At 42.4% G+C, this 14,978-nt stretch overlaps 1 protein-coding gene across 1 annotated transcript; it reads right to left on the bottom strand.

Annotated features, from left to right (window-relative positions):
* Positions 1-1,134: 1,134 nt before the first annotated feature.
* On the bottom strand, positions 1,135-13,214 carry relb (RELB proto-oncogene, NF-kB subunit). The gene is made up of 9 exons (XM_003222850.4): positions 12,429-13,214; positions 10,444-10,601; positions 9,708-9,799; positions 8,704-8,835; positions 7,842-7,946; positions 5,903-6,118; positions 5,376-5,444; positions 5,178-5,255; positions 1,135-2,066 (listed from the first exon to the last, which is right to left on the bottom strand). Exons 1-9 carry the CDS (start codon positions 12,819-12,821, stop codon positions 1,699-1,701), a joined length of 1,611 nt encoding a protein of 536 aa, XP_003222898.3. The 5' UTR covers positions 12,822-13,214; the 3' UTR covers positions 1,135-1,698.
* Positions 13,215-14,978: the final 1,764 nt, after the last annotated feature.

The raw sequence follows: 14,978 nt of genomic DNA, 5'->3' as shown, positions 1-14,978 counted from the left end.
AAATAACCAATGGGGAAAGAATGAAGACAAAATCTTTACACACTTAACAACAGCTGCCAGATTAGTTCTTGCAAGATTATGGAAACAGAAATTATTACCAAAAGTGGAAGAATGGATAAAAAGAATATGGGATATAATGGATATGGACTATCTAACGTTCTTGCTATCAACAACACAAAATAAGCAAAAAAAAGGATAAATTGGACTGGATGAAGAAAGAAAAAGTTAGAATATTGTTATAAAGCTCTTAACACGAAGGAGAAGTGTCAATTGTCAACACAAAAAAAATGAATGATACCAACAACATGAATACAAAGAGTTATGACAACTTTATAGAGAAGAATGGAAGTCAAGAATCGACAAGGACCCTGACCCCCCCACCCTTATTACCCCTTTCCCCCTCACTTTCTACCACCCCCTTCCTACCCCCCATCCTTTCTTTCCCCCCCCCCCCCATACTTTCCTAACCCACTAAGGTGGATTTTATTGTTATTTTCAAAATTTAAGAAAAATTATTTAAAAGAAATTATTTAAAAGAAACTAGGCAAGTGGGGTTTATATATCTGTGGAATAATGTCCAGGGTGGGAGAAAGAACTCTTTGTCTGTTGGAGGCAAATGTGAATGTTGCAATTGATCACCTTGATTAGCATTGAATAGCCTTTCAGGTACAAAATCTGGTTGCTTCCTGCCTGAGGGAGTCTTTTGTTGGGAGATGTAGGCCAAAACACGAGAACCACTGAGCTAACAACTCCTAGAAATCCCAGCCAGCTTACCAGCTGTTAGGATTTCTGGGAGTTGAAGGCTAAAACATCTGGGGACCCACTGGTTGAGAACCAGTGTGTTAGCTGGACCTGATTGTCTCATGCCTGGAATTTCTGTTTTCAGTATTTTTATTTACTGTCCTGATTTTAGCGTTTTTAAAATACTGGTAGTCAGATTTTGTTCATTTTCATGGTTATGCTTCCTCTTCACCAAACTACAATTCCCATAACTCCGTAAGAGGAAACGATACCAATTAAAGTGGAATCCTCAAATTATAATTCTGTGGCCTTAAAGGGCTCTTGATTCCTTCCCTTGGCAAATTCTATGACAAAAATAGTAACAGCACTAAGAAAAAAAACCACAAGTGCAGACTCAATACAAAGCAGCTTCATTTACTTTTTGCCTTCATAATTTCATTCAAAATAAGCTAAAACATTGTAGAATACAGAGCCACTTGGATGTATCAGGGTGATGGACATATGAGCCACCCATTAGCTCCCCTTGCAAAGACATTCAGGGTAAGACACAAAATATTCAACAGCAGTTCGGTCTAAAAACCATCTCATGGCAGGAAAGAGACAACTGTTTCTGCCATTATACGAACCAAACACATTTCAGTCTGCATTATGCATACATTAGAACAACCAAGTCAGTGATCACCAGCCTGGAAACTGAATACAACTGTTGGGTGTTATGGGCCATGTCCTGAGACTATGTCTCATCTACCATGAGCTATTAGTGCAATTTTACCTTCCATTCATTTCCTGTTTCCCTTTCCCAGAAGGAAAACCCTCTTTCAAGCATTGTTTTCATGCTGAAGAAAACTTTCCTGTATTTCAGCAGGTAGGATATCCCCATTTTTTGGGGGGTTCACAGGCACGCTTCAACTCCGAGAGAGGGGCTTCTTCTCTCAGAGCCTGGGGTGTATAGTTCCTTCATAAAGTTCCAGCGCTGTCTGCCGCCGTGAAGTTGCTCTCCATTTCCAGCTGTGCCTCGGCCTCTTTGTACTGGCTTGGAAACATGCTGCTGCCTACGAGGCTGGCGGTGCCCTCTGTATCACAATCCCCAGGCAAAGTGAAGGGGACAGAGACACCCGAATGGACGGAATAAGCATCCAGCAAGAACTCCTGCTCCGACATATCAGGGAAGTCCATGGGAGACGGTAGCAGGACGTCACTCAGGCTGGGACCAACAATGGAAGGGAAGTCCGGAGGCAATCTGAAGTCCTGTAGCATGTCTGGCACAGAGATGTGATCCAAGCTGATCAGGAAATTCTGGTCTTCGGAACTGGATGAAAAGCCAGCTGGAAGCAAAAAAAATAAAAATAAATTGCTATAACTCTGGGTTCTGTGAAACCTTACATACAACATGAGAAAAGTTTTCCTGCTTGGTAACCCTTCCTTGGTTACCCTGGAGAAAAATTAAAAAGTCTATCCTACAAAATGAAAAAAGAAGGGGAAGAAAGCAAGGAAGAAATGTTGGAAATAGCAACCTCTCAAGCCTCTCACTATTTGTTAATGTATATACAGTAGAGTCTCACTTATCCAACACTCGCTTATCCAACATTCTAGATTATCCAGTGCATTTTTGTAGGCAATGTTTTCAATACATCATGATATTTTGATGCTAAATTTGTAAATACAGTAATTACTACATAGCATTACTGCATATTGAACTTCTTTTTCTGTCAAATTTGTTGTATAACATGATGTTTTGGTGCTTAATTTGTAAAATCATAACCTAATTTGATGTTTAATAGGCTTTTCCTTAATGCCTCCTTATTATCCAACATATTCGCTTATCCAACATTCTGTCGGCCCGTTTATGTTGGATAAGTGAGACTCTACTGTATTTGCTAACCTGTATTCTATGTGCATGTTGATTTGCCAGTTTGACTATACCTCTTTAGTGTGGGAGGAGTTATAGACATGTGATCGTACTGAGCATGTTCAGACTCAGGACTCCATTTTGTAGTCAGCCTGCTTTACACCTCAGCAAAGGTGCATGCCTTTTTTGCATCAGACCTCAGTGGAGGTGGATGCATGTATGTTGCTGTTGGGACTTCAATATAGAAGTATGCTTATGGACTTCAGTAAGTACAAGTATACTTAAAGGCTATGGACTATCGATTAGGAATGATACGCTGTGTACTCAACACAGAGAAGTTACATCCTATCTGCAACTAAACAGATGGGAGCTCCTCCCCCCAAGGACTAGCTGCCACTCTGTGTCAGAGTGAAGAAGGAGGCCAGAAAGACATCATTACACCATGTCTCCTGTGTCAATATAACAATATAATAATATATAATACTAATATTATGCTATACTAATAATATAATATATTGTATATACATATAATATTGATAATATTATAATGTAATACTATATAATAATAATAATAATAATAATAATAATAATAATAATACACTATTAAAATTGCATATTTATAATACACTAGCTGTGCCCGGCCACGCGTTGCTGTGGCGAAGTATGGTGGTATGGGAAATAAAGTATTGAATTGGTGGTAGTTAAGGTAAAGGGTAAAAGTTTTCCCCTGACATTAAGTCCAGTTGTGTCCAACTGGACACTGAAGTGGATTATATGGCAGTGTGGAGTCAAGATAATACAGTTCAAAGCTGATAATATAAGATTATAAATGGGTTATATAGCTGTGTGGAAGGGCCTTGAGTCTACACTGCCATATAATCCAGTTAAAATCAGATAATCTGTATTTTATAGGCCTAAGTGAGGTCTAACTCTGCCTGTCCCCTGGACTGAGTGGGTTGCTAGGAGACCAAGTGGGCGGAGCTTAGCCTTTTAACTGGCAGCAATTGGATAAAAACAATTATTCCTCTCCCTCTAATTAGGACTTTATTTTTCTTTTCTTTTTGTTGTATGAACGTAGAGGCAAGGATGAGGGGTTGTGCTGCCAAGTTTAGTGTTTCTGGGATGTGTAATTTTGTTGTTTTGTCCTAGGCCGAAATTTCATTACCCTTTTATATATATAGATGTAATATTACTAATACTATTGCAATATAGTGGTATAGTACAATATAGTAATATATAATGCTTATGTTGTGCTATGTTAATAATATAATATATTATATGTACATATAACTTGTAAGCCGCCCTGAGTCCCCTGCGGGGTGAGAAGGGCAGGATATAAATGTCACAAATAAATAAATAATAAACTTCAATAAGAAATGTGCCTGTATGATGAATTAATACAAGATGTTTATGAGTAAATAACATAAATTGTTTTTCAAAGAAGACTTTGTTTTTATGTCTGAGTGCATATTTTAAACTAAAAGGTTTCAAGGTAATGTATATCTTTTGGGCAATTACAATTACATCTTCAAAGAAACAGCCATCCTCTGCTAACCAAATATATTTTTGTAGTGGTACAATCTTTGACCTTGGTTCTTCAGTGTAACAGCTTATGAATATCACTTGTTCAAAGGGTTGACTTCTAAAAAGGTTATGCTTTTTAGTGGTTTTCAAAAGGTGGTCTCCACATATTCCTGGAGATTCACATTTGCTAAAAGGATATGTGCCCAGAGACTGGGTACAGTTATTTTCTAATAAGGAAGAAAGGAACCAAACAAGGAAGGAAGGAACCAAGGAGGAAAGAAAGGGAAGAACTAAGGGAAGAAAGAACCAAGGAGGAAAGGAAGCAAGGAACCAAAGAAGGGAGGAAGCAAGGAAGGGAGGCTGCGAGGAAGTGAGAACAGATGAAGCGAGCAAGGAATAATAAGGGGAAGGGAAGAGAGATGGCTATCAGGCCTAAGTGCTCACAGTATTTCTACCAAAACTGGAAAAAGATAAGGAACATTCTATGGTAATATTGTTACAATAGCTCACTGGAAGTATAGCAGACCTGCCATATCCATGGGCTTTCAATACTGGGACCTGTGGTGGATACAAAAAAATGTGGATGATCATGGCCCTAATATTAAATGGCAGTGACGTTAACATAACTGCTCGAGTATGCCCATGTTCACATCACTGCCATTTACTAATGTGGGGCATGACGATGTGCAGATACTGAAATTCATAAATCTGGATCCAGAAGGCTCACTATAAACTAGGCCACTAGAGCATAGTTTGGTTGTAGGTTGTCTTACCCATCCACTCCATGGAATGGACTTTCTGCTAACTGCAAAATAATGTGCATGTATATGTACACAGAGAGACACACATATCAAGGCAGTTCCAAAGCCAGCCAAGTTATTTGGGTACATAAGAGTCAAGCATCCCATCTGCACCTCTCAACATCCTCAGAACTAAATAACAAGTAACTTGTTGCCTTCTATGGCAAACCCAAATCTACATCGTGAGATGGCCTCCTCTTTCCACCCAATAGCTCGGCCAGCATTTTGCTAATTGGAAAGATAGGATTTTGTTACTGGCTGACCTGCAGATGGAATCAAGTTGAAATGGTCCATGTACCCTGGCTTCTTCTTCTTCCTCTTAGCTTCGATCCCATGAGGGTCTGTGGAAGCAAAGAGAAGTTTTTCACTCCCTAACCATGAGGAGAAGACTATATAAATTGTCATCCATGCCCAATGGCACAAACCAAGTGGGCTGCATTTTCACTCGGATGTACACCAACCTGGGCCAGAGAGTTCCTCCAAGACATCAGGCATGCCTTGCTTCCTTTTTTTGTTGACCCGATAAGTATCTGTAGAAAGATGAAGCTATATTATTATCATTACATCTATTACTGTTCTATCAAAATGGTACTATGACTCTGGAGAACAGAGTTCAATCCCTGCTTGGCTATTAAATGCACTAAGTGACCCAGAACAAGTCATATTCTCTCAGCCACAAAAGATGGTAATGGCAGACCTCTTCTGAACAAACCCTGCCAAGAAAATCCGGGCAGTGAGAAAGGTGGGGGAAGTTATCTATGCCCCGAGAATGCTGCTGCTGTTTCCGGCAGTTCAAAACTTTAATTTCCCTGCATTTTTCAGGAGGAGGAAAGAGGAGGAGGCAGGAGGCAGCATAATGCCGTGGAGCCCCTTACTATGACCCACTGAGCCCCAAGGGCTCCACAGAGCACATTTAGAGAACCCCTACTATAGACAATACGTGGACTGAGCTGCTCATAAGACACAGCTTCCAATGTTCCTGACGTACCTTGGTCTTTGGGCAGGTAGGTGAAACTGAAAGGGTCACTGGAGACACTGTCCGTCAGCCGCCGTAAGTACACTTCCACCTCCACTGGTTCTGTGATGTCGAGGTGCTGGTATGGTGGTGTCTTAAAGACGATGGCAATCTGCCGGTGGACATCAGCTTGTGAAAAGTCTGCTTTGCCCTCCCACGTATCCTTCCGGAAGATGATGGAAATATCTTCTGCATGAAGAAAGCAGACAAGTGAAATTGTAAAAGGGCCCGGGCTGTGGCGCAGGCGGGAGAGCAAGCCAGCTGCAATTAACTGCAATGAATCACTCTGAGTTTGAGGCCCGCTCGGAGCCTATGTTTGTTTGTCTTTGTTCTATGTTTGTTTGTCTATGTTTGTCTATGTTTGTTTGTCTTTGTTCTATGTTAAAAGGCATTGAATGTTTGCCTATATGTGTAATGTGATCCACCCTGAGTCCCCTTCGGGGTGAGAAGGGCGGAATATAAATGCTGTAAATAAATAATAAATAAAAGGTATACAGAGGTGAACTGTGGGTAAGGATGGCATTTTCCTGCAAAAGGATGGGCCTCGTTCACAGAATGGTACTATATTCAGTTATTCACAGGACTCCTGCGAAACCCACCTTGGAAAACTCTATGTATTTTTTTTTTACCTTAAAGAAGATCTCCAATAAAACCCACTTAATCAGAAAGTCACTTTCAACACCCACTTCACAGGAAATCTTCTACAAAACAGGAGCTTTTTTGTTGAGTTCAAAGGTCAGAGCAGCAGATGGTGAAGGCAGAAAAACGGCCTGCCCAAGGGGAGCGTGCTTGCTCCATCAGTGTTTAACATTTACATAAATGACCAGCCACTGCCAGAAGGGACAGAGAGTTTCATCTATGCTGACGATCATGCCATCACCGCCCAAGCAGGGAGCTTTGAAATGGTTGAACAGTAGCTCTAGGTGCTCTTACTGCCTATTACAGGAAAAACCAGCTGATTCCTAATCCATCTAAAATGCAGACATGTGCTTTTCACCTTAAGAACAGACAAGCATCTCGAGCTCTGAGGATTACCTGGGAAGCAATCCCACTGGAGCATTGCAGCACAACAAAACACCTGAGTGTCACCCTGGACCATGCTCTGACTTACAAGAAGCACTGCTGGAATATCAAGCAAAAAGTGGGTGCTAGAAATAATATATGAAAGCTGACTGGCACAACCTGGGGATCACAACCCTACACAGTGAAGACATCTGCCCTTGCACTTTGCTGCTCTGCTGCTGAATATGAATGCCCAGTACAGAATACATCTCACCATGTTGAAACAGTGGATGTGGCTCTTAATGAGAGATGCCACATTATCACAGGATGTCTACACCCTACACCACTGGAGAAATTATACTGTTTAGCTGGTATTGCACCACCTGACATCCGTCAAGAAGTAGCAACCAGTAATGAAAAGACGAAGACATTGACATCTCCGGTGCTCTGGTGCTATGAGATGCAGAGCCAACCTTAAGAAATGGGTCTACAAAGTGGAGTCCACGTCATGCAAATATGGAGAATCACAGACCACTTACTACAATGCAGCCTGAGCCCTGCCACATGCACAAGGGAGGACCTTCTCACAGGGACACTAGAGGCACTCCAAGTGGCCAGTTTCCAGTCAAAGGAAATGTAGTATAAAGCCAAGTTTTTAACTTTGTTTGTGTTTTTTAATATATTATAATTGTATACTCAATTACACAATAAATACACAATAAATAAATCAGAAGTTGGTCACGGAGTTGTGCTGCAAGAACTAGAGAGAAGTGGACCATAGAGTTGCCTTAGAGATTCCATGAAGTTACTTGAAGCCAGTGTATGTAAAGCTTTATATGTGTTGTCGAAGGCTTTCATGGCCAGGATCAACAACAACCCTAAAGCTTTATAGATCAAAACCAATGCTTACCTTTCTGAACCTTATCACATAACAAATAGAACTCTTCTCCACCACTGCAGGCCCCATACTCTTTATTCATCCGGTAGATTTTCAGCTCTGAAGTATTTGTGGATTCTGTGGAAACCAAACCCCAATGTTAGACTCTTGCCTTTGTATTCTTAAGCAAAGCACTACTGCCTCACTAAACGACAAACCCCAGGATCCCACAGCAGGTAAAAGGGAATCATAGTACTATAACTATACAAGAAAGATCTAGCACCTTGTTGTTGTGTGCTTTCAAGGCATTTCCAAGTTATGGCGATCCTAAGGTGACCCTGTTGTGGAGTTTTCTTGACAAGGCTTTGTCAGAGGGAGCTTGCCATGCCTTCCTGGGAAGCCAAGATAATGCAGCTTGCCCAAAGTCACCCAATGGGCTTTCAGAGTGAATAGGAATTCAAATCCTGATCTCTCGGAATTCAAGGATGCATCTATACTGTAGAATTAATGCAGTTTAACACCACTTTAATCAATGCTTTATGGCAAAGGAAGCTTAAAATCCAGCAAAACGATAACAGGAATGACTCCATAGCATTGAGCCATGGCAGTAAAAGTGGTGTCAAACTACATTAATTCTACAGTGTAAATGCATCCCAATTCTAATTCCCCACCAAACGACAAATTCCAAGATTTCATAGAATACAGCCATGGCAGATAAAACAGAAGCATAATACTATATTTGTGCAATGAGTAAGGCATCAGTCTCAACCCCAGGCACAATTCTCAATATGCTTTCACTGATCTTTCCAGGTTTGGCTCCAGTGCCCTTCTTTTATCTAGGATTCCCTTGTCAGAAATATCTCTTCCCTCCTTTCCAGATTTTCCCATTACCTACTCTTGTCAAAGATGGGTTCGGAGAGGACAGGGCTGAGGTGCCGGGTCTTCCCTGTGCAGTCCTGGTAGGAAGCCAGAAAGCAAATCCTGACCACGTTCATGTCAACCTCCTGGTGGTTTTTTAATGAGCCAGCTGTCGTGTGGGAAAAAGATGGAAATGAAGGGCAGAAAACAAGTGGGAAAGTATTTGCTGTACAGAAAAGAACCAAGTCCTCATCCCCTTCATCCACATCCATACTCAACCTACACAAATCATTTCACTTTCAACTATCATGGAGGTGGAATAAGGACATGCTTATGGAAATACCCTGGGCAGAAAAAAAAGTCATAAGATCACCCCACAAAAAGTACATTCATGGAAGACTCCAAAAGTAAGCCAGGCTTTAAAGCTGAAAGGTCATTCAATGCTAATCAAGGTGGCCAACTGCAACATTCACACTTGTCTCAAACATTGGACATTATTCCACAGATATATAAACCCCTCTTGCCTAGTTTCCAACAGACCTCACAGCCTCTGAGGATGCCTGCCATAGATGTTTGTGAAACATCAGGAGAGAGTGCTTCTGGAACATGGCCATACAGCCCAGAAAACTCACAGCAACCCAAAACTTAATTTACTAATAGTAACTCCACTACCCCCATCTTCCCCTTTTCCTTCTTACCTGACTTTTCTATCTTCCCCCTTTGTATGTGAGTAAAAAAAATTGGAAATGTGTGTGTGTGTGTGTATAACATTGAAACGTGCAACTCCACAATTGCGGAAAAATAGACAAAATAAGAAAAACAGGGATAAACCCAGCATACGTATGCTGGGAAGGGCAAATATGGAGGAACTGAAGTCTGATCAATGGAATCTGCATCAAGAAAGTGCAACAGAGCACAATTGCAGCAAAGTGTGAAAGTGACTATTCCAACAATTGTATTTTTCTGTTTGCTTAAACAATGTGATTGTCATGAGACAATAGATTGGTCTAATAAAGTCCTTAGAGTCCTCTTCCCACTCACCTTTGAATGGATCAATTCCAAGCTGCAGCTTTTTCTCTATGGATTCTTCAATGTCCTTCTTCTTCACACACTGGATACCAAGGTTGTTGAAACTAATAAAAAATCAGAGGACCATTGAAGGTTTCAGGGAGGACCACAAAAGGAAATATTTGAATTCACTGCAACATACAAAGCTGTTTTATATCATAACAGATCATTTATCCATCTAACTCTGATGGAAGAGACCATATGGGCCATCTAGTCCAACCCCTTGCCATGCAGAAAAAGCACAAGCAAAACACCTCTGAATGATGGTCATCCAGCCTCTATTTAAAAGCCTCCAAGGAAGGAGCTTCCACCACACTCCAAGGTAGCAGGTTCCACTGTTGACCAGCTCTTACAGTAAGGAAGTTCTTCCTAATGTTCAGGTGGAATATCCTTTCCTGCAATTTGAACCCATTGCTCTGAGTCCTAATCTCAGGGCAGAAGAAAACAAGCCTGCTCCCTCTTCCTTATGACATCCTTTCAGATATGTAAACATGGAGATCAAGTCCCCTCTCAACTTCTCTTCTGCAGGCTAAATATTCCATGGAAACCCACTGGGTGACCTTGGGCAAGTGACACAGTCCCAGCTACAGAAAGCCCTATGACAACATTGCCATACAATTAAATTAAATTCAAGGCACACAACAGAAAAATCTCTATCCAACTGAAACCATAAATCTTTGGTGAAGGTTTAAGGAAGGCAAAGCATTACCTGTGCTTGGGGTTGATGCGAGGCTTCAGTGTCACTTCGCAGAGGCCATTGTGACAGTCCTTCCCAACTAAGCTGTGCGGGTGGATTCGGTAAGGCCAGTCCTTCCACACCAAGCATGCCGTCACCTTCACTTCTGAGATCCCTGAGTAGTTCTGAAGCTGGAGGAACAAAAAGATGTTGCAAACCCACCAGTATTTCACAAGTGAAAGCCTCTAACATAACTCTAGGGTCAACTTCTGGCAGGTTTTCCCCTGACATTAAGTCGAGTCGTGTCCGACTCTGGGGGTTAGTGCTCATCTCCATTTCTAAGCAGAAGAGCCGGCGTTGTCCATAGACACTTCCAAGATCATTTGGCCGGCATGACTGCATGGAGCGCCATTACCTTCCTGCCGGAATGGTACCAATTGAGCTACTCACATTTGCATATTTTTGAACTGCTAGGTTGGCAAAAGCTGGGGCTCACACCAGGAGCTCTCCGCACTCCCTGGATTCGAACCACTGACCTTTCAGTCAGCAAGTTCAACAACTCAGCGGTTTAACCCGCTGCACCTCCGGGGGCTCCTAAATTAATATATGTCTAAAAACTACACCCCTTAAGTAAAATACAGTTAGCCCTCAGTATCTGCTGGGGTTTGGCTCCAGGACTCTCTATGGATACAAAACCTGTGGAAGCACAAGTCCCATCATATTCAAGAATGTCCCTTCTATAAAATGGCAAAGTTGATTTTGTATTTTTTGGAGATATACACACACAGGGTTTGTAAGCACTGTATTTCTTCCATTCGAAGATGCACCTTTTTCTCTATATAAACATCTCTAAAAATGGGGTGCATATTATAATTGCAGGTATACATTATATATTTTTGGTGGTGGTGGTCCTGAAATTAGGGTGCATCTTACAACTGATGTTGTCCTACTATTGAAAAAATACAGTATTTACTCGAATCTAATGCTGATATGTTTTGGCTAAATTACTTTCCCAAAATTAAGGTACGCATTAGATTCGCGTAATATGGTGATCTTAGTGCTGAGCCAAAGCAAAAGGGTAAGCTATTTCAGGAGTGCCTGGAGCTTCTACTAAAGTTAAAGTGGATTCATTCTACAGCATAGATGCACCTCAAGGTTTTCTTTTCCATTGCTGACACCTTTGGTGTTCTAACACTTTTGTTTTTAAGAAGGAATGATGATCATGCAGCCACTGTCATGCACACCTTTTTGTCTAAAATACAAAGAGTGCACTTTTTACTGCTGCGTGTTACATTTGCAAGCAAATACTTTTTTAAGTTTCAGGGTTTTGAAAGTTAAGATGCACATTGGATCTGACGGTGCATTAGACTCAAGTCAATACGGGTATGTGGTAGATACAGATATTTATTCAAGTCTTGACATAGTTGAATCCATGGATATGAAGGACCCCCCTATTCCAAACCAAGCTCTCAGGAAGATTAAGGTGCAATCCTGAAAATAAAAGGTAAAGGTAAACATAAAGGTTTCCCCTGACGTTAAGTCTAGTCATGTTAAACTCTGGGGATTGGTACTCATCTCTTTCTAAGCCGAGGAGCCAGCGTTGTCCTTAGACATCTCCAAGGTCATGTGGCTGGCATGACAGCATGGAGCGCCGTTACCTTCTCAACAGAGCAGTACCTATTGAACTACTCACATTTACATGTTTTCGAACTGCTAGGTTGGCAGAAGCTGGAGCTGACAGCGGGAGCTCACTCCGCTCCCTGGATTCGAACTGCCGACCTTTTGGTCAGGAAATTCAGCAGCTCAGCAGTTTAGCCCACTGTGCCACGGGGGCTCCTGAAAATAACACCCCCCAAAATCAGCAAAGGGTACGGCTGGGGAGAAGGACGGTCAGAGAATATCTGAAGAGGGTGGCAACGGTTTCCTTCTCCTCCTATTTAGTAAAACAAAAATAAATGATTTTTTTTCAATGATAGGGAGGTCATACCTTCCCATTCTAAAGGAGAATCCACACTCACCTCAATGGTGGGCAGAGTTTTATTGGTTTCCGTGCTAGCTTCGCCCAAGATGCTCCCCGCTGACCTGCCTTCACACTGGTATCGGAAGCGCATCCCTCTCTGCTTGGGCTGCTCCGTGATCACGAGTTTGAGTGGCTCTGGAAAACTTTCCTCCAGCTGCTCTTGGGACTTCACGGGAAGCCTGGAATAGGCAGGAGGAGACCAACGCCCATCCAAGAATCTGCGGCTGCGCCGCAAAACGAGAGATGAGTTCATCTCCGACCTCAATGTCAAGTTGGTGAGGTTCTGGGAAAGCTGGGATGCTGAACGATCTTGTTGAAAGCAAGAAGCGGTTGGGGAAGGGGAGTCCAGGCGTAAGAGGCTCATCCCTGCAGGTTCTGGCAGTACCTGCATCCCAGTTGGCGAAACCGAGTTGGGGCATCGGGAGATGAGTCTGGCCGGTTCGATATGTGAGACTCTGGTGGGCCGCTGCACAGAGCCGACCTCGAAGCCATCTTCCTTGATCAATTCATCAATAATGTCTGGAAAGGGGGAAAAGATAGGTGAGTTTTCAGCCGATGCTTCAGTTATCTCCCTTTGTGGATTTGTCTGTTTGCAGATTCATGGGCTGGGCTTTAGCACAGCAGGTTAAACCACCAGCTGCAGTAAATCTTATCAATCAAAAGGTTGACAGTTCGAATCCCAGGTCAGGGTGAGCTCCTGGCCTTTAGCCCAGCTTCTATGTGTTGTCGAAGGCTTTCATGACTGGATTCACAGGGTTGTTGTGCGTTTTCCAGGCTGTATGGCCATGTTCCAGAAGCATTCTCTCCTGACATTTCGCGCACATCTATGGCAGGCATCCTCAGAGGTTGTGAGGTATATAGAGCAACTAAGCAAGGAAAGTCAGCACAGAAGGAAGGTCAGGAAGCACAGCAGATATGCTTTCCCGGTCCTTAGTGTTTCACCTTCCACAGATATATAAACCTCCCTTGCCTAGTTTCCAATATACCTCACAACCTCTGAGGATGCCTGCCATAGATGTGGGTGAAACGTCCAGAGAGAATGCATCTGGAACATGGCCATCCATCCCAGAAAACTCACTTCCAGTCATGAAAGCCTTCGACAGCATGTAGAGAGTTGACTTTGAAAGTTTAGTCTCAAAGTTCCAAGGATCTCTTTCAGCCCAAAAGTCAAATTTGATTTCAGGAAAGGGCTCGTGGTGTCATTTTTGAGAGCAGCAGCAAAAGAGAATAACCAAAGAATAGCCACAGAATTCAGCTTAATGCTCTTATTAAATATCTATCCAGGCCAAAAACCTGGAAAAACCTGTATGCCACTTCTTTAATTTTTACAATCCTTTTCGCAAACACCAGAGTCATTTCTAAAGCTGATTTGCATGGGTAGAACTTCCCCATCTTCCTTTATTCCACACCTGCTGGGCTGAGTGACTTAGTACATGGCTTTTGTCACATGAAGCCTTGAGAGAGGGCATCTACACTATAGAATAATGTAGTTTGACATCACTTTAACTGCCATGGCTCAATGATAAGGAATTCTGGGAGATGTAGTTTTTCAAGGTCTTGAGCCTTCTCTGCCAAAGAGTACTGGTGCTTTGTCAAGGTACAAACCTCAGTATCCCATAGCCTTGAGCCTTGGAAGTTAAAGTGGTGTCAAACTGCATTAACTCTACAGTGTAGATGCACCTTAAATCCTACTACCGTGTTTCCCCAAAAATAAGACAATGACTTATATTAATTTTTGCTCCCATAGATGCACTAGGTTTATTTTCAGCAGCTAAAAAAGCCAACGGGATTCTGGCCTGCATCAATAGGGGAATAGCGTCTAGATCCAGGGAAGTTATGTTCCCCCTCTATTCTGCCTTGGTCAGACCACACCTAGATTACTGTGTCCAATTCTGGGCACCACAGTTGAAGGGAGATGTTGACAAGCTGGAAAGCGTCCAGAGGAGGGAGACTAAAATGATCAAAGGTCTGGAGAACAAGCCCTATGAGGAGCGGCTTAAAGAACTAGGCATGTTTAGCCTGCAAAAGAGAAGGCTGAGAGGAGACATGATAACCATGTACAAATACGTGAGGGGAAGTCATAGGGAGGAGGGAGCAAGCTTGTTTTCTGCTGCCCTGCAGACTAGGACACGGAACAATGGCTTCAAACTACAGGAAAGGAGATTCCACCTGAACATCAGGAAGAGCTTCCTCACTGTGAGGGCTATTCGACAGTGGAACTCCCTCCCCCGGGCTGTGGTGGAGGCTCCTTCCTTGGAGGCTTTTAAGCAGAGGCTGGATGGCCATCTGTCGGGGGTGCTTTGAATGCGATTTCCTTCTTCTTGGCAGGAGGTTGGACTGGATGGCCCATGAGGTCTCTTCCAACTCTACTATTCTATGATTCTATGATTCTATGATTCTATGGATGTCTTATTTTTCCATGAAAAAGAATTCACATTTATTGTTGAACAAAAAAACAAACATTATATACGGTACAGTAGTTGTCATCACAAACCAGCATAACCAGGCAAACTGTGAATCCTATCAGTAATTTCTTGTTACTACCATT

The sequence above is a fragment of the Anolis carolinensis genome, unplaced genomic scaffold (genome assembly GCF_035594765.1).
Source record: "Anolis carolinensis isolate JA03-04 unplaced genomic scaffold, rAnoCar3.1.pri scaffold_10, whole genome shotgun sequence".
In the NCBI taxonomy this organism is placed as follows: domain Eukaryota; kingdom Metazoa; phylum Chordata; class Lepidosauria; order Squamata; family Dactyloidae; genus Anolis; species Anolis carolinensis.
This window is presented reverse-complemented; position numbering and strand designations above follow the sequence as displayed.